Source organism: Dromaius novaehollandiae, chromosome 1 (genome assembly GCF_036370855.1).
Source record: "Dromaius novaehollandiae isolate bDroNov1 chromosome 1, bDroNov1.hap1, whole genome shotgun sequence".
Lineage (NCBI taxonomy): Eukaryota > Metazoa > Chordata > Aves > Casuariiformes > Dromaiidae > Dromaius > Dromaius novaehollandiae.
The window spans coordinates 146713876-146738447 of record NC_088098.1 but is presented as its reverse complement, the minus strand read 5'-3'; the positions used below and the strand labels follow the sequence as shown (position 1 = coordinate 146738447).

The window sequence follows — 24572 nt, the reverse complement described above, 5'->3', positions numbered from 1 at the left end:
AGAATTTGCTTAGTCTTCTCAAGAAACATGCAGGGTGAATAGGCTCTGAGAGGAAATTTTAAAGTTTACCTGTAAATAAAACAGCAGCAGTAACTAAGCTCTTCTCTTAACTTACTGGAAGTCAAAACACGCTATATACTACCACTTCTCGACTGGTCAGCAGCAGCAGCACTAGCAGCAAAGTCACGTTTGAACCCAAACCAGTAAGCTCTGTCAGGCTGGTTGGCTTTGACTGCACTTTGGTGAAAGGGGAGAGGAGGAGGCAAAGGTGGGCTTTTTGAGGTAGCGGGGGGAGACTTGACAGCAGCAGGGAATAACTGAAGTGTCAAGAGTGACAGAGATCAGAGGGGCCAAGCAAGGGCGTCCTGGGAAGTGCATGCAAGGAGGGTCAGGGTTGGGGAAGCAGAGCTGAAAAGGGTTCAGGGTGTGAAGCAGTGGTGCCAGAGAGCAGCGGAGGGACTAAGGAGTACAAAAATGCAACAAAAGTGAGACTTGGCTAATAAAAAGTTGGGAACTCAGAGCTAGAAACGTTCCCAATCAGGAACACATTAAATAATCTTACTAACCTTTCAATGATGTCTCAAGGCCCTTTCAAATAGGTGCGATATTGTGTCCTAAAGTTTTTAGTCATTCTAGAGTAAATGGAGCCATTGAGTTAGGTGTCTGGGATATGGTAATTACCCAGATAAAATATCCTGAGAGGAGCCTGGAGGTGCCTGTGTCTGCCTAAGTGCCATAGTCCCCTGGTGCTTATGACAGCAGCTGTGAGGAGGCTGCAGAATGCTTGTTCTTTACTGGATGGTCCCACCTCAAGGTCCAGTGCAACATCGCATCTGGTTTTGGCTGTTTTGTCTCTTTAAGAATTGAGTGGATTATTAATGAAATAGTTGGGAAAAATCTGATGGTGAAAAATCAGCTTTCATTTTATTAATACTTAATCAAAAAAAAAAAAAGTCACCAGGAAATGTGGAACTGTAGAAGAAACTACTCTACATGTTCAGTTTGGCCAGATATATTAGATGTGCTGTGTTTTGTGAGGCAAGATGGTTGATAACATAAGTATTTATTGTTTTGTTCAGGGACTGTGATTTTTATTTTTTAAGAGTGAATTTTAATTAACTATATGTTACGATTACCTAAATCCTTCAGATTTAATAATTGCAAAGGATGTCAAAAGCCTAAGCTTTCCTGTCTGAAATATCCATTGCATTTTGAAACATTCTAGGTACAAAAAAAACTTCCGTCAACAAAGAATGATAACAATATCAAATGGATATCTTATATTTATGCATCTGATAGTAGTAGTTGCTGTCTGGGCATTGCAAATCCTCTGAGATCATCAAAGTGCTAAGTCTTCGCAAGCAAAATTTTAGAACATCACCATGTCAAGTTCATGTCAGAGCACAAAGTCTGCTTTTCCTCCCTCTTTTTTTTCCATAGCCTAGTAATGAAACTACTTCCTACAGCAGATCCTTGTCCTTGGGTCCTATGCCCAGATTCAGCTGCATTCCTGAGTATCTGCTCTGTCTGAAACATCATTTCCTGTGTTTGTAAATACCGCTTTGTCCTCTCTTCGTGCAGCCATTATACGCATTATCATTTAAACACATCCCAAACCATTCCTGCTTCAGACTCTGTTCTGAAAGATCCAAATGCCGACTTTCACAACTTGCCTTTTGTACATCCCTTTTTATATCTTTAATACCTCAATGAGAACCTATGAGTGAGGGTGATGCTTTAGGCCTTTGTCTAGTAAGCCAGTTTGCAGGTCATGTTCAGAGAGAACTGTTAATAAGTTTAACAATAACCAGACAAACTGATGTATTCAAGGCTATGAGCTTGAATGTCAAGAGACTGGATAGTGTATGGACCCTAAAACATGCTTACCTAACAACACAACTTTGCAACATTTTGGAGGATCATCTCAAGCATGCAATGGTATATTCAGAAACCAGTTACCCATTGGGATAAGCAGAGTAATGTAGCAGAGATGGCCTGGGACACAAAAGGCCTCGGTTCTGCTCCTAACTCTGTTGTTGGTCTTCCACCATGAGCTGCAGCCAATTACTTCATCTCTGCATTGCTTCCTCTGTTAATCTGTTTCTGAAATGGAGAGGAATGGGGAGCCAAGCTGGCTTCCCATATGAAAAGTGAACTGTTGCTCTTACCTGCTCTGCCCCTCTGCTTTCCTGAGCCATAAAGGAGGCAGGCATTACTAGAATGGAAACCGGCATCAGTCCAGAAAGACTCAGAGTCACCTTGTGAAATTTTGAATTGCTCTGCTTTGTACAGCTTTATATTCATAAAGGCAAAATTGGATTCCATTCTTCCATAACAGATAAGGAATGCAGACCTGGGTTCTAGTTATAAATATGAAAATGTGTGGTAAGGGCACATTTATTTAAAGTTATCTGAGAAGAAGAAAACTTATGAGCCAGGATCAATATTATGTTTGTGAAAGTTTCAATTTTAAAGATTTTTCTGGGTATGTTTTTGCTCAATATTAATACCAGAGATGAAATCATAGGACTGTGGTTCTCCAGTTTTTCTCTTTGGGACCATACAGTAGAGTGAACAGTACTCTGGTTCGCTACACTTTTTTCTAGTGCAGAAAATGGGATGGTAGCCACCTCCTACAGTCGGTGCTCAAGGGTACTGTGATTGTCAGCCACTTTATACATAGCAGCTTTATAGTAATCATCATTTCAGTAGCAATTGACCTTGCAAATATAGGGTCCTGAGGCAGAGAAATGATTTACAACATAACTGTTGGAATGGTGTCCAGGGTGGAGAGCTCAGCAGAAGTGTAGTGGGATCCAAGACTGATGACAAAAGGGGGGTATATTTGTTTCCCAGACATAAACAAGAAATGCATTATCAGAAAAGTGTGAAGGACACTTAAAGAATGAACTTGTCTCCAAGCTATTTTGGAAAAGAACTTACCCTTTTAACTGTACTTAATATCACAAGGAAGAAAATTTCCCTGGCTCACACCTCATAAGTGTGCAAGAACAGCAGAAACAGCATTTTATTAACATAAGTCCTCTGCTATTAAAAGCACAGAAATTACAAGATCAAACCAGACACTTCATCTACTCCAGTTTCACATTTTAGCACCAGATAATACATGAAGTTTCTGAAAAGTTCTGCAAGAGAAAAGCAAATGATTTTGTTAATTTGGGAGTCTGCCTATGTCAAGTTTATGGATTCTGCACAGGTCTGAATTAGACCAAAATGCCAGTCAGATCGTAAGCTGATCTCTGCCTGCTGTTTGTCTTGCCTTCCACCTTAAAGTACAGTTCCTTTAGGGTCCTGGAAGAGGGCTAACATCAGTTGGTCATCGCTGTCACAGATACACAATTAAAATATAGATGGTAATCCTCCCTGCCTGACAAGGTTTGGGGTGTCAGGCAGAGCTGCTCTGGCAAAACAGCATGCGCCTGCTCCGTGCAGCTGGGTTAAATTCACCGAGCCCTCCTGTGGCAGAGCCTGGGCTTCCACAGTGTCGCGTGGCCACTTCAAGTTGCCACTCTCTTCCTGGCTGCCACGTTGGGGCACTATTCAGAGAGTTCCCGCGCTGGGGTGGGAACAATTCAGAGAGCCAAAGCGGCTCTTCTGCAGCCACTTCAAGTATCTCTGCACTGTTCCCAGGGCCAGAGTGCTCATAAGCCGAGCTAGGTTGAACATCTGTGCCTCCCTGGGACTAATCACCTGGCTGGGTCGCTGTTGGAGACATGTTAGAAGCTAATCAGGTGATAAAAGGACAGGCCCAGTGATTTGCATGCTCTTCCACTATCTGACACAACTCAAGCAGAAAGGCGGAGGAAGGTCCCGAGTTCTTCAACACTGGTAGATGTCCTGGCAGGCAGTGATGGTAACCCTTTTGCCTTCCTTTCCCCACTGCTCACCCAGGGGTGCTTTGTCAGACAGCATTGCACCCAGCTGGAGAGAAACCTCCTTCTTAATGCTGTCAGGTATAGGTCGAGATGTATCCTGGAAAGGAATTAAGATTTCTGTCTTTCCCAACCCCTATTTCATTTTCTTAAATCCTAATGCATACATCCTGGTGTCTGAATTAACTGTAGACTAGTTTAATATTTTTGGACTTTTTAGTGATGGCTTCGATAATAACCGTCACTGGGCAATAAATTTTATTGAGTAACCGCACACTTCATTAGAAAAGAATTCTAATTTTTTTTTAATTTTGTGCCCTCTGAATTTAATAACATGTTCACTTCGTTTTGTATTCTATGAGGACTCATCTAGAAGCACTCGTGGCATATTCTTGATATCATTCATTATTTGGAAAGCTTTTGTCTACACTGCTTATTTGTCTTTTTTCTGAAATAAACAGTCCCAAACTTTTCAATCTCTCTTTGTGCAAAGGTTGTTTCTGAATCCAGCCATTCCTATCATTCATCTCACAGCTCCCTCTTTTCTCGATTTTTTTAAATAGGATGACTGAAGATGAGCACCTTGTTCCAGGTGACAGTGTGTTTTGTCATGGAATTGTTCCATTTTCAGGCTTATTTTTCAATCTCTCTTTGTGCAAAGGTTGTTTCTGAATCCAGCCATTCCTATCATTCATCTCACAGCTCCCTCTTTTCTCGATTTTTTTAAATAGGATGACTGAAGATGAGCACCTTGTTCCAGGTGACAGTGTGTTTTGTCATGGAATTGTTCCATTTTCAAGCTTATTTTCCCATCCTTATTGTTTTTAACCTTTCCTTTGTTTTGTATTTATTTTTTGACTGCTGCAGCCCTTTGAACAGAAAGGTTTTCACTGAACTGACCTCGTCTTTTCCTGGAGTTTTTACAGTTTTAATTTAGAACCTGGGAAGCTGTCTGAGTAATTCAGTGTCTTCCATTTAATATGCATTATGCTGGTCAGCATTGAAGAAATGAATTTACTAGCTGAACATTAGAGTTGTTGTAGGGCATCACAGATACCAAATAAGTTAGTGGTAAGTGAGATGTTTTAGATTATCACCCTTGAGCAGTAGAATAGGTGTGCAAAGGATAATAGAATTAAGATGCTTGGAAACAAGGATTTCAAATGCCTTCCATTTCCACTGCACACCTGAATTGCCTAGAGGCAAAGATCTTGAATATCTGCATAATTCCCTGTGGCAAAATGGCTACACTCACATCAATCAGGTCTGTTCTTCAGGGAAGGTGTATAAGAGTGTAAACCATCATGAAAACCGGGAGAGACATGGAGCTGAATGGCACTGACTCAGAGTTAAAAGTGTGCTGTCTCAGAGAAAAGCCGTTCTGTCTTTAGCCTTAACAGGCATGCATTCGGTAGCATGTCTCACAGACTCACTTGGTTGTGTCTCATGAGTGACTTCCTAGAAATGAAAAAGCTTGAGCAAAATCAGACTTTGATCCAAATAGGTTATAAACAGTAGTCTATTACAGAAATGTGCTTTCTTCTCAGAAAGTAGTTAATTCAATGACACATGGCAAAGAGAATACAAGTAATCTCTCGTCAGATCATCTAGAATCAAGAATGTCTTGGATCACACCTAGCCATAATGCCAGGCTATTCATTTTAACCAATATCTGACATCTCATTGAAACAAGTAGTTGTCATGCAAGCAATGATATTTCCTTCAAATTGAATGGACTTTTTGAATTTAGCACCAAGGTTCTGTATGGTCTTTTTCTCGAACATAAAGACTTACACAAAAAATAGAGATAGGAGCTCCTTCTCGAGTCAGAATAGTAATCAATGTGTTTTTAAGCTCCCATCTGTTAGAGCAAAGTACTAATTTTTTCAGATTTACGAAAATACTGTTCTTTGTTATTATTTAAAACTGTAGGCCAAATTGATCTGTAGTAAGGTTAAAATTAAGGAATTATGTACAGTGGGAGGATGGAAGGAGATGGAAAAATTTTTAGAGCAGCCTGTCACTTGCAGTCTATGAAGTTTTTTGTTGCAATACTAATTTGGTATCTTGCATATCTTCAGTACTGCTGTTTTACTAGCTCCCTTTTCTTGGCAATGTTCATTTTATAATCCCATGGAAGGGAATTCAGAAGTCTGTGCCCATTCTGTGTATGTTATAAATGTTGGCTACTATTGTATTCAATTTCAGTTCCATTTTTTGTATTTCAGCAGTCATAAGGACCATGATGGTATAATTTTGATGGGTATGTGGGCTTCTTGTGCATCAAGTGTCTTTATCTACAAAGGGGTGCTATTGCAGCCCCTGGAAATAGAGGCTAATGTCTCCAAACTGAGATCAATGTCAGAATCTCTGTGCCCCTGGGTGAGTTGCCTGTGCAGGTAGAAAAGATTGGAGAGGGAGAGCAAACTCCATGTAACCACATCCCTGTCTGCTGCCCTCGTGGGTAGGGAACAGGTAAGGTCTTTACTTTGCCTTCTCAGCCACCAGCAGAATGAACATATTGGAAAGAGCAAATCTTAATCAGAAGTATATGTTACTGCCTTCCTCAGCCAGAGAGAACTGGGAACGGGATCTTGGTGGCTTCCTAGTGCTGGCTCTGGAATAGCACAGCTAGGCACTTCCTCTCCTGGCTCTTATGACAAAGCCATAATTAAGTCTTAAAAGTCTCCTGAGGATGAGCTGCTTCATCACTGCCAGAGTCCTAACTTTGCCATTAAATATCCTGTGCTCCAGCCATAGGACAGTTTTAGCTCTGCAGCTGCACTTCCCTGTAAGTGTTGTGATTATACAATCATATATAGAGAGAATGCAAGAAATACACAATGGTAGACACATTCTCTCTGATATTAAAAAACAGGCAGTCAAGTCAGTCACTGCTTTTAAAGTTGCCAGCTTTTTTTTCTTTTTTTAATAAAATTTAATTGAAAATCTGTCAGTACTTGGCTGACTGGAAAGAATTTCTCCCTTCAGCCCCTAACTCCTTATGGTTTATACAAACTCCACTATGAGCAGTCTATATTAAGGCTTATACTTTGTGATCCTTTTTGTAGTTAAAACGTACATCTTAGTGTGCTTACACATAGCACCCAGTTAAAGCAAGCTGCTAGGCAGCTTATGTAGCAGCATCAACATCTACCTCTCCATATGTCATAATTCAGTTTCAAAATGTAGCCAGTTTTAAAGGGAATTGCTTGACTTCATTATAATATAGATGAGCAGCAGGTGCTGTCTCATTATCAGATGCTGAGTTGGAAAAAGTGACTTTTCAACTCTTAAAATTCTTGACTTCTGTGCAGTTAAAAGGGAAATGTGCCTCATGAAATGATCTCTTCAAAGCATCTGTATCCATTAGAACCTTCTATAAATAACTCTCACCCATATCTAAATCTCATCAAAAAATAGGGAGAAATATAGGCCCAAAGTAATTCCCCAGAGATTTGATGACATTTTATACGGAGAAGCAATCGAAGAGGTCTCCAAGCACCAGAGGTGTCTGAGCCATCAGGAAAAAATATAACTATCTTTTCACAGAAAGTAGTAGTTATAGAGAGGGTATTTGCATAGTGTCCTCTCACATGTGCAGTCCTGATGTTCTGAAGTAAAGAACACTACAGCTAATCTGGCATACTAATTAGCATCTCTAGAAACATGAGAAATGTATACTTTTCTTTTAATAATACAATGGCTGAGAGGCTCAAAATCATTATATATCACAATAGGAAGCACTGGGGAGCAAATGGCAGTATACATAGAGCGATCAGAAAAAGGGGAGGATACTGAAATTTTATAAAGTTGTCAATAAACACTTAAAATTGTGGGTGTCACCCTCATGTTCTCTCCAAAGTAAAAGTATAGTGAACATCCTGTCTTCTCCCTACCACTGAACAACAGAAGGTAGAGACAAGAGAAGGTATCTGTCCTATCTGGTTCCTCACTATGCCATTTCTCTAATCCTTTTCATCCACATATGAGAGGTGCTGAAATGAAGGGTGAGTCCATAGAAGTTATATATGGCTATAAGAAAAGAAGAAGAGAGAGAGAGAAGGTGGAGGTGATGCTTTCAGGAGACAATACTTTTTTATCCTGGCCAGCCGTGGGAAAAGCTCGGTGTTTTCTGAGATGGAGTAACTGGTTTCATAGTCAAGTCAAATTTGCTTATCTGTGCTGTTGCTAGTAAGTTTGAACTTCAACTGGATTTTCACTCTTTAACTAATACACAACCTCATTCATGGAAGTCCACTAAACTTTGATCAATGAGAGAGGGGTTACTTCAGTGGTGAAAGGGCCACCTCACTGTTTGCTTTGCTCTACATTAGTATTAGTTACTACTGTTTTCTTTCTTTGAAAATTTCTTTTGCCAAACCAGCTGAAAAGCCAGGACAGTTAATATTCTGTCCACGTGTTTATTTAGATTGCCAAGTTAGCAGCCATGGGGGAATTCTTGTAGAAAAAGAACAGGATTTGTCCTGTCCAGACAGCTGGTTTGATTACAGATGGTTTCATTTCTGTGAAAGATAAGGGGACTGCATGACTCTGTTCAAGCAGTCCTGCACTTTAGTAGCCTCTTTCAAAAGAAACAGGAAACTTGACAAATAAGAGAGGGAGTCCTGTACAACTAAATACACTGCTGTAGTGAGTGGGTGGTGGAGTTGCTTCTCTTTCTTCCTTTAGTCAAGAACAACATGATTTTATTATTACCAAACTAAGCCTGAATAACAGCTTCTGGCCCATCATTCAAGAAAGGGAACTCTTTCTTACTTTCACAAAATTGTGTCTTTTCTCGATCTGGAAAGCTTGTAACAGACGCTTACAAATTTTCAGCAAATTCATATTCCAGTCTGAACTTTGTCCTGTTCCTTTCTCATAATGGGATTTAGGTCCAAAGAGAAAACAAACACTGCTTTCTGGGCCCTCCTCACCTTCTTCTCTTTGTTCTGGCATATGATGACAAGGAGCATATGTTGGGCTTTAGGGCACTCTTTACTTCCTTTTTTCACTTGGGCATTTATTCTTGCCATCTTGATTTCCTTGGTTTAAAAGCCTGCTCCTGGCAGGCAAGAAGGCTCTAAACTAGGCAAAGTAAGCAGTTGCCTGCTGTCTGGGGCAGCAGACTGTATGATTCTGCTGACTCTTTTGCTGGTGCCAGAGCCTGGGAAAGCTGGTACAAGATTTAAAGACTTAGACCAACCATCTGAGCCCATCATACTCAAATCCCTTTGCTCTGTCCTGTGATGCTTCTCTCCCAGTGGTATGCTGCTGTGTGTTTCAGAGCAGAGCTTCACATTCTGGAGATGTTTTGAATGACAGCTGCCTCTAGCATTTTCAGCAAACTGTCCTCAGTGAACAGACAGAATGAAGATCGCTTACATTGGGTTTTAAATACCCAGAAAGATTGGGAGACAGCTGGGGGGGGGGGGGGGGGCGGATAGTTAAAACATGTATCTCTTCCAAAATACTTTCACGGAAAGCAAATGCTGGCTTTCTAGCCAAGCCTGGAAAGAAAATCCAGAACTAAAATTTAAGATAAAAACAGAAGCACAAATGGATTAAAGTAATGTTAGTGGAGAAGACTTGGTGTCGGTGGTTATTGAGTGGGGCACATTTTGAATCATCTTCAAATGAATATAAGTGGAATGAAATAATAGCACTTCCAGGCAAAGTCAGCTATTACAGCTGAAAAACATATGCTTGCTGAGAAGCAGAAAACGAAGTCCAGAAAACTCCCTTGATGACAGATTTTCTCCTGTTGATAGGCTGATGGTTGAGATGCCCTATTTGTCCCTGGACAAAGCATGTCAACCTAGGGCCCAATTAAATATGTTGTCAGCCAAAAAATGAGTGGTAGTAGCAAAAGATCTTTTGGGAGGGATTTTAAAATAAGTAGCACTGCTGGAGAAATACGTGATGAAGGCAACACAAAGGAATGATATGCTACAGACAATGTCAGGAGAAGTGTCAAATGGGACTTCGAGCTCTGAAAGTTATGAGTCCATATGTATTTTTAAGAACAGGTGCTCTGTTCCCCTCCCCTTTTTTGCTGGACCAGTCCTCTCAACCTGTCGAAGTGGCTGGTGGCATAAATTGCATCACATTCAGCACAATGTTCCTGGTGTCAGCAGCATTTGTAATTGCAGAAGCAGTGAAACTAATGAAGGCCAATATCCCAAGGACGTGTGACTTGAGGATAAGTGTCTGGTGGCATTCTCTGATCTTTAGTAAGGCTATAGCCTTTTTCTTCTTTAGGGGCATTAGTAGGAAATGTCTCCCCTGTTTGAGAGCTTCATTTTACAGAATGTAATACCTTTGAGACTTAGCTTTTTCAGTTAGTTTTCAGTAAAATTGGTGAGTGGGTTCAAAAGTTATTGAAGCAAGGACAGATTACACACACATAAACATACACAAGGAATTTAATTACATAAGCTTCATTTCCTAAGCAAACCAGGCTAAAAAAGATTTAATTACTGTAACTTGGGCCCAGAGACATATGAAACAAAAACTGCTGAGGTTCTGACTTTCTGATTTGGGGATTTTTTTTTTAATAGTTGTCAGTATGATTTATATTGCATCTGGAATAGAGGCAGCAGTGCACTTTTCAGAAGAACAGGAAGTCAGTGTTCAGAAAGTTGTGCCAGGCTATAAGAATTAACAGAAATGCAGAATAATGGGGAACTTGGGAAGAAGGTAAGACTAGACTTGTCCCAAAAATTCCAAAAAAGGAATTTTCACAGTCAGGATCTTACACAAAGAATCTTACTGTTTTATAATGGAATGATTTTTGTCTAAATATAAACACACAAACCCACCATTTTTTAGAAAAGGTTTCCCATGAACTGAAAATGCAGATAAATATTTTCTTTCAGCAACATGGGCACACATTTTCCCAAAACAAATTATGCTGAGAGGACCTTGACACTGTTTTGCAAAACTGGCAATATTGCCATTATTCCTGCTGCAAGAAAGGCAATTGCACTGCGACTCAACCACGGGCCAGAAAGCTGGTATGGGCTGCTAGGCTCCCTGTGTTGTGGCAGACAAGAATGCTTTGACTAAAGCTTGGAGCCCCCTTGTAGCCACCACATTCTTGGGTCTATGAGCTGAGGCCTGCTTCCCTGGAAGTATTGTGGGGAACTGTAGCTGTCGGACAATTTAGAGCTGTTGGAGTCAGTTGTGCTGCATGCTGCTACAAAATGCTGCTGTTTTAAAGCCTTGCAAGAAATGAAGAAGAACAAAACTGGAGAAAGCTTTAAGATTGTTTTGGTCTGCATTTGTAGGAAAAGGGTGTCAATGAAAAGACAGGGAGTTGGTATGCAGTCTTACTTTGGGTAGTAACTTGTTCTGAAACTGAAGAATTTGATCATAATACTTCTCAGTTAACTAAAGCCAAAGCTGTCTGTGAAACTAAGAGTTTAGGAATATTGCACTACATGGAAAACTGGAATGCATGAGAGAATTATGACTGATGCAAGGATATAGGTGAGCTGGGTTCTTCAGCCTTAGCTCAGCCACAGTCCTGCAATCTTAAGAGCAATAACTGATTGTCTGAGGAGTTTTAGATCATGAATAGTGTGTGGAACCAAAAATTGAAAAAAGAAGCTACCAGGAGATGTGGAATTTACCCTCTTGTATAATATGAGACATAGATTTATAGCCAGCATGGGGATTTGGAGGAGAAGAGAAAGAGTATGACTCCTTAGTAGCTTTAGAAGGAACTTTGTTGCTGAACTAAAGCAAAACTAACCACAATAACAGTTTCATGTACTGGAAATACCTGGGCAAGAAATTAGGACGGTGAGATATACAGATGCATCACAGTAAGGTGTCCGTGATGAATACATGTGTACCTCAAAAGGTGAGAAAGGGCATGAATACTTGGAATGATACATTACATAGAAATATCATCTAATTTCCATAAGCAATATCTTGAGATCAAATGAAATACAAATATTAGAGTTTGCAAAAAGAAAGGCATTAACTAGTGAAATACAGCCCTGAGATGCTTGGAAAGTAAATGTCAAACCAAGGTGTCCACAAATGCTTCTAGAGAAGATGCAGGCCAAATTTAGTGGATTCAAAATTAATGTATTTACCAATTCATCATAATACTGTTGCTGACATCTAAAGAGAAACAGTGCAGCGCCCTTCCTAATTTAATTGATCATGGCTATAAATATATCAGACTCAGCAAAACATCATGTTCATCTGAAACTTACTTTCCTCAGATAATTTCTGATGAGCTGTTATTAGGAACAGAGATACTACATCTTAGTCATGACCCTCTCAGGAACTAGTCTTTTTTGAAGTGTTATGGGATACAAAAAGTATGTTAACATTTAACTTCAGTTGTCTAGTCTTGCATGCTATGTCAATAAGCCCTATGGAGATAAAATTGAAACCTAGCAAAATGTGACAAAAAATAGAGTTCTCTTTGTTGCCTTACTTTACACGGCTATAAAAGCTTATTTGGTGTGAATGTGGGCATGTGTGCCAATCTGACGTTAGTAAACAAATGAAAATATGCTTACATAAGGGTAAAAGCCACATGAAAAAGCAGATTCCATTCATTTCTTTGTAAATAGCTGATAGACTGAAAAAATCCGACTGGAAGAATCTAGCTGTAAATTGTTATTTTTTTGTTCAGGGAGATTTTCCAATAATGTCAGTTACACATTTTAAGTTATACTGTGATGTAAAACAGAGGAATGAGTCTTCCAATAAAAATATTTGTATGCTTTTTTTTCCAACAACAACATTTCAAAAATCTTTTAAAAGCTAACACTGCTTAATCTCAGGCCAAAGGAAATTTTGCGTTTAGTTTTGATTTTATACTGCAGATTGCTCTTCTCTACAATGAAATGACAGTACTTGGAAATGAAGCTGTGTTTTCAATTTGAGTGTTCTGGTGTTTTACCTTCTATTAACCATTCACTACGCATTCTGAAAAGATCTACAAAAAGGTCATAATGATCTTGCATGGTAATCTTCAGTTTGCAACTTGCTTCCATTAATACTATGTTGACTGAGTATAGCACATTTCTGACGGCTTTTGTAAGCCATAAGGCTTTGCTGCTCTGAAGCCTAAAATAGGTTTCTGGTAATTCAGAAAAAGTATTACTGATATCTAAATTCTATTGGGTTTGAAAAAGTGCAGTTCAGGCTGGTCACAAACCGAATGGCCTGTGCCAGCTGAATATATAACTGCAATGACTTTTGTAGTTGAAACTGGATCTTCAAGTACATCCACCCCCAATATCATATCTCACACTGGAAAATTTCTGTAGAGGGGACAATACAAATAGGTTGTAGAGTTTTTCTAGCCCAAGAAATTGGGCACTGATAAATAGGTGGATGTCAATACTACTGTGGGTATTCTTACTACTTCATTTTAACAGCTATCTTCAAACTGTGAATGTCATTTGTTTTTCAACAGTGTTTAACTAATTATTATGATTATTTTGTATGAGAATATGAACTTTTCTTGTCTTTCTTTAGAAATGTAGGCTATTCCTTGCCAATTCTTTTCAATATACTTTGTACAAATGCATAGCTTAGTTACTTATATTTGCATGTTGATTATAGTACTCTTCTAATCATAATATTGCAGTGCAATACTGCTAATGCATATCCCTCTTCAGTTGCAGTCATACTTAACGTATAATATACATATTAATTATCGAGTAGCAGTTGTAATATAAGGTTTAAGAATGTTTAGCATAATCTTCTGATCTTATCATCTCCATGTGAGAAACACAAAAGGAATGCTCAATGTTAAAAAATCCTTATACCAAGTGTTGAAGTAAAAAGCTGTATAGATTACTTGTTAAAGAAACGAAGAACCTTCCTGTAAGTAAATTATGTTCTGTCCATTTCTCTCCATTTCCATGGAGTAAAAAAAGTTTACAAGTAGATTTTCTTTCATTTCCTGGGTTATGTATGGCCTTGTTTACATTACTCTGGGCTCTGAGTCTCCATCAGCATCCTTTCTCATTCATTATATGATTTCAAGCAAGTCCAAACACATTTCCTCAGCACTTTGTAAAACAAAGTAATGGATGAAGTAAACAATGTTGTCTGCCTTATCAGGATATTCATGGGGAAATCTCTGTAGTCCTGCACTGAAGATACAGTTAATTCGTACCATTAAAAGGGGTAAAGGCAAGATTATGTTACTTGTTTCTCATCAAAGAATATCCAGCGCAGTTCAAGTGGATACTGAGCATTTATGGGCTATCTTTAAATGCACGTATCTTTATGTTAAAGAGTTTTGATGGAATATACTGCATGTAATTTACACACTTCTTCTTCACCTAAATTTGAGGTGCCCTAGCTAATAGGAAAAAAAATTATTTTCCAGATTAGGTGTTTGCACACATTTAGCCAACATCTTTCTGCAACACTTCTGTCCAGCATACTCACGAGCAATTTAGGCACTTGCTTTGGAAGGGCTACTTTGCTAAGTATCTTCAATAAAAGTGCAAGTTAGTTAAATGAATAAATCAGGGAGGCTGCATCCTGGCTATAGAGAATGTCAGCAGACCAAAGAATTGTAGAATTGACAGGTATTCCGTTAACAAGCTGTAGGGTTTATGTGCCACTTTGGCTGTTTTTTTATAGCTTTGTTTTCTAATTTGTCCAATTGTAGGCACCAGTTGGTTTTAAATTCTGAAGATATGAGCTTTGACTTGCTCTAGTTCATCCAAATGTTTTTAATCTGCTCTTTCTTTTATGCTGGCTTCCTCTTTCATAGGGCTGACTTAAGAGTCATGATTTATACAGAAAACTGTTGGTGACTGCCATTGCCTGAGATGCTACTTGAGTATGCAGCCACTCATACTTTGCAAATATCAGGGAAAATCTTGTGAAGCACCTAAAAATCTGCTCTCCGCAGAACCAGCAGAGAATTCATGTCTAAATGGACGTGAGAAAATCATGTATTCAGCATAGTAGTTTTTGCTAGTCAGTTACAAACTGTAAAGAGAAGTGATTTTTGTCTTCTTATTTGAGTCCATGCACTCAGCCAAACACAAAATTTTAACTGCTAAAGTATTCATTTCGCACTGTTTGTTTTCCATTACAGAACTCAGTGCACATATTTAGCAAGACAACAATGAGGCCAATCTCTCATCAACAGTATAGCTAGCTCTTGAATTCTTAGCATCATTTGGTAAATATCCAGGGCCACGATAAGTCCAGGTAAATGAAGGGCTAAGAGGTGAGACTGCCAGCTGTTTGAATCTTTCTTCCCCACATCCCAAGAATGCTAAGTGCTCAGCAGAAGCTTCCCATCTGTATGCATGGCTGCCTGGGGTATATAAGGTCTAGCATGGGGTGGCGCAGCAGCATGGGATCCAGCAGACTCTGAAGGGCCTTTTACCATTTGTTTCTGAAGCTTTTCCCTTCCTTGGAATCACCATCTGCAGTCTCGTAGCCAGTAGAAATTTGAGACATGATCTGTGTTACCAAAAAAAAATCTAAACATCATTATCAATAAAGTCCTGGATTACTCTTTGGTCTAACTCTCATGACAGAGAGATGTGAAGCATCACAAGATCAATATGAGGAAAAAAATAGTACAGGCGCTTAGAAAATTAAATTCCATCTCTTTCTGGTATCATCGTTTATAAGCAGAAGACTTCTAAATATGTGGAGAAGAGAACAAGTAAATATTCCAGACCCATTCAGGACAGAACTGGAACTAGGAAAAACAGTTTCAGGACTTTCATTTTTTTCTGCAAAACAGTGGTATTGCAGAAAACTAAGAAGGGTAAAATCTTCACATTGTTCGATATGCAACAGAACAGGAGATTGGGGTAAAGTATCTATTCAAGAAAAAGTATGAACAGGGCTATATATGGCTAAACAAGGTTTTCATATATGCCCAAAGTATTCTGATCCATGTAAGAATGCTCTTTGGAGATGGTACAGTTTATATCCAATATGCTAATTTTAAGATGAGCCCATTTACCATTAATGATGTTAAAATGGGGATGCAGAATAGCTAAATCAGAGGAATCTGAACATTTAGCAGGTGTTCTAATTAGCAATGGAATAATTTGCTAGCCAGAGCAATGCAAGGAAGTAGGCAAAAGCAATCGCTGTGTGCAAGGCTTCTGAAAATTGCCTTCCAAATAAAACTATTAGCAAGCAGTAAAAATAAGTAAATAAATAAAAAGGCATAACAAAACATTAAGACAGACTGTAATATGAGACTTTTTTTCAGAAAAAGTGAAGGCTTTCGCAAGACTATAAAAAAGTGTAATTATAAGGACAAAATATGATGAAAACAACCATTTTCCAAAAACACATCACTCTTGGTACCAATTGCAAAGGAACACAAAAGTAAAAATTGTTTTTTGGTGAACATAAAGACAGAGTACAAAGGTGTGACAAAGTAACAGAATTGCCTTATTTTATTAATGCAATTTCAAGCCATTTCACCTATTGTTTAGAGTGCTGGGATGGGACTCTTTGTGAGAAAATCATAGCACTAATATATGAGAAGTATCTGTTGGATTTTAAAAGGAAACTATGCTTATTTGAGAAAGGCAGCACATGGAAAAGCCACATCTCAAAGCATCTTTGATGGAAAACTTGTCTCTCTTTTCAGTCCATTCCTGTTCTTTCTTTTCTACATTCTTTTCCTGCTCATTTTCAACTTTTCATTCTCTTCCCTTTTTTCTTTGAGGCAGTATTAAAACTTTTCTATGAGTGGCAAAGAATGAGGAGAATGTTTGTTTATCTTCTACACGAACTGGCTAACAAATATCCTTCTTTCAGGTCTTATTTGTACCAGGTTAGGTCCTCTGACAGCAACACTTCCCTTTTCCTCCTTTCTGTTTTGAAGGCCCAAAAGATGCATTGATGCTACGAGTCCCTCCCAAGAGCTAAGCTGCTGTATAATGTACCAGTAAGTTGTATTAGCATTCTAGCACTTCCCTCTAAACAAAATTAGTCTAAGGTAAAAGAATAATTTAGCAATACTGTTGATGATGCTGACTGTATTTTCTATTTCTTAGCCAAAGTGATATCAGAATCATATTAAAGCACATTTTTAGGTAAAAAAAAATATTCTCTTCAATGGGAGATGTATCCTTTAACATCAGGGCAGTATTAGATCCATTACTCTGCAGTTATGGGGATGTTGGTAGATTTTTTTCCATGAGCTAATGTGCTGTTAATAAGATGCCAATTACCAATGCAAGCAAATAGGGCAAAGAATAACGTTTATAATTGCTGTAGTTATCACCTAAGTGCAGTTATCTACAACTGTTGAAAAAAATCACTTCAGGTTTTAAAGCCATCTTTATACCATTCATGTCTGTTTTTTTTTTTTATTATAGTTGCCTTTTAAAATGCCTCATCACTACATTTTTCAGCAGTGAGTGAGAGAAAAGCTAGTCACTTTCATTTGTGGACAGAGAGAAATCAATCTGCATTAAGTAACAAGAGTATTTTTTTTGCATAGGTCTTAACTAGGCAAAATGAAATGTCTCTCTTCCCATTTCTGACTTCTGCTTCAATCTATCCCAATGAGTTCCTTGTGAAAACAGAGTAGTCTATGAAATTGCTATATCCCCTAAGTTTTTTTTTTTTAATTTTAAACTAGTTGAACTGGAGCTTTCCTCTTTTTGCCATCTAATCATGCTTAATAAATGTGTGTGATCATGAAAACTAAGGCAGTATCAATCAGCAGGGGAACCTGCTGATTCTTATAGTTAGAACATGCATGTTTTCGAAGTTAGACCAAACACTGGACAGATATGGGAATGGACCTCTGAGAAACCTATTCCCCTGAAACGTTGAGAAGACTGGATTTAGAAATGCAGTTTGCTTGCTGATAAAGAAGAATTTATAAAGCCTGCTAACAAGAAAAAGAGCTAAGATGGCTTCTGTGAATGTATGTGATTTGTCATCCACAGCACGGTACCACAGAGGGGTGCATTTCTGGACTTAATCATCCCCCTCATATGACTGAAGCTGTGTTGACAGAGGCATCCAGATTAGCCCTAAAAGGAGTTTACTGGCTAGCATCAGAGGAAGCTGAATTCCAGCAAAGTGTATCTGGAAGCAGCTGGTTATGAGTAAGGTATAGAGGGGTGCTCATCGCCTGCCTCTAATTGTGTTGTGTGTCCTCTCCTAAACACCTTCATCTGCAGCAATTAAATCTACAACACTCCCTGTCTGATGTGTAAACTCTGAGTAGTAGCTGATAGCACACAGATCTTTCAGATCACACTTTCTCCTGACTTTGAATGTGTATCTAACACTCCTGAAAAGCAGAGCATTCCCAGAATCCAGCTATGTCTTTCAAAAATATACCCTTGTCACAAGCTTCAGCCTCCTGGCAGATACTTAACTGAACCCATCCTTCCTTTCTTTCCTGCTTCCCCCATATTTTCAGCTTTGCTGCTGCTTTCATTAACTCCCTGTTGCATGCTCTGAGCATACAAATTTTCCCAGGGCTAGGAAAGAGAGAAGAGCTTCCTTGTTGTATTATTCCTTCCTCTTTTATTGTTGTACAAGCGGGGGTCTGCCTGTGTTATATGTGAACACAAGTGTAAGGAACCAGCAGTAAAATAAACAAACTGATTTCATGGAGGGGGAAAATGTGTCTGAAAAAATGAAAGAGGGTTTTTCCCCCTGTCTCCCATTTGTACCATTTTTCAGGGATACATTTCCAAGTAAAGTTTTGCAGATAGAAACTAGTTTTTCAAGTTGTCTGTGTCCTTTTCGAGAGGACCTTCTTTCCTGCTATCTTCCTTCCATCTCCACTCCCTTCCTGTACCAGGCCCATTCTCACAGAGAAGGAGGTGAAACAAAAAAATCAAGCATTGATTGCAGACCAACAGTAAGGTTGGGGAAATCAGAGTTAGAGGAAGCATGCACTAATAGGCACAGATCAATGGTTGTATGGAAGCTGCTGCTTTTCCATCGGTGCTGACTCCTGTAGCAAACATGCTTCAGGGCTATGTGACTGTTTTCAAGCTGCCAGCTTGTAATTGCATATGCCTCTCATCCAGCCTGGAAATGTTTCTGGCCTTGACTTTAAATAGTAATAGACTCAGGCTTGAATTCTGATGGGACTTGCACTCATGATATCTCTGGATGTTACTTACAGAGCCCATTTTTCCTAGCAATTCAGCAGATCCTTCTGCACAAATCACATAGTTTCTATAGAAAGTAAGGCGATATGAACATGAAGAATGAAGTATAAATATTTTTAACATATCTGTTATAAATGATACAGTGGTAGTTGTGGTAACATGAGTTCAGTTATTGAACAAATAATAGGGAAATAAAACAAAATCCACACAACCTTGCAGGTTGCCATGACAATTTGACTTTCTGTTGTAATAGGTCCACCTCCAAAATAGCAAAATGTACATTCATTACTTAGCAGTGTGAGCATCATGGGAATTAAAGTCTGTGGTACACTTTGAAAATGTATATATTTAAGCCTTTGAGTAAAATAAAGAAGGTACAAATCATTTGTATTAACTGGAATAGCCATTAAACGTGTGGTGAAAGTAAACAGGAAATACTACATGCATACTTCCCAGTGGGCTTCTAAAGAAGTAACTTGTACAAAATTTGTTCTTGACTTGATTTTATAAATGCCTGTAGTGCTGGTCTTACAAAAACCCAAATGGTCAAGGTGCTTTCTAAAATTCTTTGACATAGTACCATATAAATCTAATCCCATGGAAGATCTGAAGAGCTACCAAGTAACCATAGGACCAAAGAATAGGAGAATTTAAAGACAATCGAATAAATTCGTGAGAGGAAAAATGGACATGTCGATACACGTTTTGGTTGAGAAGTTCCTAAGCTGCGGATTGCCAGAGCTGGAAAGGTTGTAACACACAAGTGTCATGTTTGTCTTCTTTCCATGCCATTTCTGAAGCAGCCCTTACTGGCAACTGTGGGGTAGCCTGCTAGCCCTCTTGGAGCTTTGCCCTGCCTGCTTCAGTATGGATGTTCTTACATAACCTAAAGCAAGCTGACAGTGTAAATACACTTGATACCAATTTGTTCAGTGTGGATGGCTGGATGCCATGAGGTCATGAATTTCAGGTAATTTACTGCCATTTGTCATGCTAGGGAAGTGAAAGGAAACAGGCATTTCTGTAGATAATAAACTCTCAGTTGTGTTGTGGGCTGAATTGTAGAAGATTCATTTTCTTTTGGAAGCACCAAAGTCTCCAGGTCTGATATTTTCTAAAATGAAGCACTTAGAGGGCCAGAAGCAATTAGGCTCTATACAAGAAATACTGTTTATCACTGAAATAAGAACTATTATGAATTGGCATACTCCATAGTCCATTCTGTAAGTTAAACTAATCCTAGGTGTGATACAGTGTCCAAATAGATGTGTCATTATTCTGTAAGAAATGTTACATCTTTTAAATGAATTGAAAAGTGAAATCACCTGGCACTGGATCAGAACATAACAGCAGTTTTTTAACAGGCTGAAACAACTCATTGAATCACTTGTATTTATCTCCTTTCATGTAAGTAACCCAACCACTGTAAGAGCAGATGTCAGTAACTGTGGATTAAGAGGACTATTATTGAAAGGGTATGATAGTCTCCTGAAGTCGGTTGCCTATTGTTTAAAAAAAATGAGTAATACTGAAAGTAGGTATTCTCAAACTGAATTTGTCTCTTCTTAGTCAAAGAATCTTGGAAAAATACTGCAGGATGAGAATCTCCTGGACTCATTCCTGACCACATGCTTCTCATGCCAGGATAAATAGCTATGCCTGGATCATATGACAGCAAGTTTCTAAGATTACAGAAAATGTAATGGATGTTGAGTGGGGTGGCCAGAGGGTGAAAAAAAAGCCAAGAAATTGAATTCAAGACTAATCGCTGCATAATTTTTTTTTCAGTGAAATTTGGAAAAATTTTAAAAGTTCATTTTGGACCAACCTAAAATAATGTTTTAAATCTTTTTTCTTTCTTTTTAATTCCAGATTATTAAAAAAAATCCTGCAATTATTATGATAAAATCCTAATAACAGAAAAAAATAGCTTCAATGAAGTCAGAAGGTTTCATTTTTAAAATGTTCAAATGAAATGTTTCAGGGCTGAAATATTTAATTTCGAACATGTCAAATGAAATATGTTGACATTTACAAGATCCCCTCTCCTTAAACTAGTCATTCCTCCCAAACTATTAGGGAACTCATTGTGTGTTTGAAGATAAGTCCATCTTCTCTGAAGCTATTTTTTGTAGGCGTATATCTCCTGCAGGTATGTTCTTTCTTACTGCAGACACAATCCAACTTCTTAAGAGCCTAATATTTTGCTGCACTTTATGTGATCTTAATGACGGAATATTTTAGAATTCACCTGCAAGTTACTGAGAAAATAGGGCACCATCTACTGCCTGCTAAATCTGCAAATTAGCAGTTAGGGAGACAAAATCAACAGCTTTAGCTGATGCAGTGAGTCCGAAAGGATGATGGCTTCATTTCTTCTGTAACACATGGCAAGCTCACCTTTTCAGGTCCAATCAGGACACCGACTGCGTGGCAGCCTCTATTGTGTTCCTGGTACCACTTTCTGGGGAAGTGGTTGCTTTGCCGCTGCCAGCTGACAAAAGGGCATATCCACCTTGATGTGGCTGTTTGATGCCTCTTCCCTCGTGAACTGAGGGCACGCATCCGAGTCTCCAAAATGAAGCCAATTTGAGAAGGTTTCTAAGGTAGAAAGTAGAGCTTTCAGCTAGATGGAAACGTTGTACAGTTAGAAATGTCATCAGAGATCTCGGTCAATTAAAAGCCAGGCTTGAGATTTCAGAGGATGCCAAGCTATGGAGCCAAGGCTCACAGACCCTGTAAAGCCTCCTCTGTACCTCTGCCTCCTCTACCATAATCCGCCAGGCAAAAAAACTAACCTTTAAATCAATCTCACAGATCATTACAGCAGAACTGGCAGTGAAATTTGCTTGGCAGCAAGAGTTCTAATAGCAAACAGAGGAGCTTTTAGTTATTATTCAGCTGGGTTCTTTATGGGTTATTTCTTTGTTTCCATTGATGGAGAATATGTGAATGTGGCATTTTGAATTAACACACAGATTAGAAAAGGACACATGGATGTTTTTCATGTAAGAGGGATAAATGAGGTCATGCACACCTTATAACAATGCCACAGTGGGGCAGAACCTTAAACACGGCGAAGAAGGTAATTATAGGAAAAGCAGGAAGGAAGTAGCACCGTGACCAGAGAAGGTGTTTTGCAACACAAATATCAAAATTTATCAGAACTCAAAATTACTGATGAGATAGTTATATTAACTGGATATTGCCATTGTTCTGCTTTTAATTTGCCTTGTAATTTACATCCACTTTATTAATTATTTGATGAATAGGAACTTAGTGGATTATGCATTAGAGAACAATCTAGTCAACTGAGATGGGCTTGCTGTTGTTTTCTAGATGGTCTATTATTATGGTTAGGGCAATGGGAGATTTGTTGCTGGACTTGTATTGGAAAAGCCAGTCTCTAATAAAAAGGAATTAAATAGTGGGCATGAAAATTAATTATGACTGTTAAGTGCTAATTGATAAAACAAGACTTTCAGAAGCTATTTCAGTTGTAGAGATGAGATAATGCCTCATTAATACTATAGCCTTTAGAAGTAGTATCAGGCATAATCACTTTAAAAATCCCATGCTGATTAAAAAATTTGCTTTGCTGTGCTGTACTGACCAGAAATTTCAGAAATACAGTAGCTCACACCACATTAGAACTATTGTCACTTTTAAAATAATCTGTCCTTTTCATTTGTTTACATCTTACTCCATATTTTTTTAAATATGCTATTAGTTTGCACAGCTTATTCAGAATATGTAAAGCAGTATATTCCTGTGTGTGCACCTCAAATTACTACAATCATCTGCATCACTGAGGAGATCTACTTCTGATAGAACTGATCAGAATTTGTCTCCACTGGAAAAAAACCAATGATTAGGAAAACATAGTTTTGTCAGAATTACAGTTTTATTTTGGTGTGCCATAAAACTCTTTAGTTCAATTGTATCACCAAATGACCAGGAAAGCAACAAATCACAAATGTAGATATTCCAAACAGCCATAAATACATGAAAAAAACCTGTTTTACAGCATCTTTTTTTATGAAATACAATATATGTATGTGTTTTATTTTCTAGATGGCTACCCTAAAGAGGAAATGGTTTACAGATGGAGAAAAAATTCAGTCGAGGCTGCTGACCAGAAATCTTGGAGACTCTATCAGTTTGACTTTATGGGTCTTAGAAACACTTCAGAAATTGTGAAGACCTCCGCAGGTAAGAATGACATAAATGGCATTGCTTCATTTGAAAAACTAAGCATTTCAAATTATATGCTCCAAGTCTACTTTCATTAAAGTTCAGTTTGGTTGCAAAGTGTACCACTGTTCCTATGAAAACTGCTAAATTGCAGACTTGAAAACTATAGACTTTGTCTGGATTTTGAGAAACTTTTTTTTTCTCTTCTCTCTTTGTAATTTAACAAATTGAGGAATAAAGTTGACATAGCTGTTTGTAATATACTTGAAGTTACTACATGATTCTTGTTCCTCAGTTAATTGTATTAAGCCATTCCTTCATTGAGACTTATAATTGAAAAGAAAGATTCTGAGCTGCAACAATTATTGTTGCCTTACCCAGAGCATAGTGGTAGGGCTAACGAAGCTGGACACTTTCATGGGTAGTTAATCATTCAGCCACAGGCTTAGTATATTTTTTAGCATTTCAAAGGCACTATCTCTCAGCTTATAAATGCCTTTGCCAGTGACCTTACCAGTTGATTGTAATTAGAATCTAATGATATCTATTTTATTTCTTTAGAAGTCTTATTCTTTCCTATAATAACAGCAGCATGGGGAAAAAGATGTATAAATAGCATACATTATTTAAATTGAAAAGTTACACTTTATGTGGTATAAAAAGTAGGCGAAGTATTCAATAGATAAATTCTCATAAAATTCCAATAGCTAAACATTATATATGACTTTGAAGTAAAATTCCATGATTATTCTGTCTCTGAAGTAAGCTCCATGATTATCATTTGATAAGTCTTCTCCTGGCCAGAGTACTGGAAGCAATCTATCTTCTGCTTTAGTAGTAACTGATGGTGAATTTTTGAAAAATCCAATTTTCTTTTTTGCAAAATTTATGCAGAGCTATGTTATTCTTTCAGAAACAGTGAATAATAATAAAAAAAATTACTAATCTCTGAAACTGCTGCAGTTGGGTCATGGCCCACCCACTACCATCAGTAATGTAATCTCAGGACTGGATGGCAATTTTTTTAAAGAAGTGCCACTAAAGTGTTAGTGAATCTTTTGGGTTTGTAGTTGATCAGAGGAAAATATTGCAAACAGAGCACGTGGAAAAGTTCTCTTCTGTTATGGATATAAATCCTTGTAGTCTGTAAGTTTCTCAGGAATGCAGGTTTCTAAGGAATGTTTATGAAAATTGCTCAGGTGAGTTAACCAGGATTTGATGGATAAAAACAAAATACAAAATACCAAATTGGTCAAGTATCTGCGTATGCAGGCATGGCACTCATCAGGAAGGATGGCATGAATATAAAAGAAAGTCCTGCTCTTCCTGCTGTGCTCACATCCTAAGTGCTGCCACCTTAAGT

General features: G+C 38.2%; 1 protein-coding gene across 1 annotated transcript in view; it reads left to right on the top strand.

Moving 5' to 3' along the window:
- GABRG3 (gamma-aminobutyric acid type A receptor subunit gamma3) overlaps positions 1 to 24572 on the top strand; it is a 318018-nt gene that overhangs the window by 237659 nt on the left and 55787 nt on the right. Inside the window, exon 6 of the mRNA XM_026103153.2 lies at positions 23090 to 23227. Coding sequence (XP_025958938.2) covers positions 23090 to 23227 — 138 coding nt within the window. The remainder of the gene's footprint in view (positions 1 to 23089; positions 23228 to 24572) is intronic.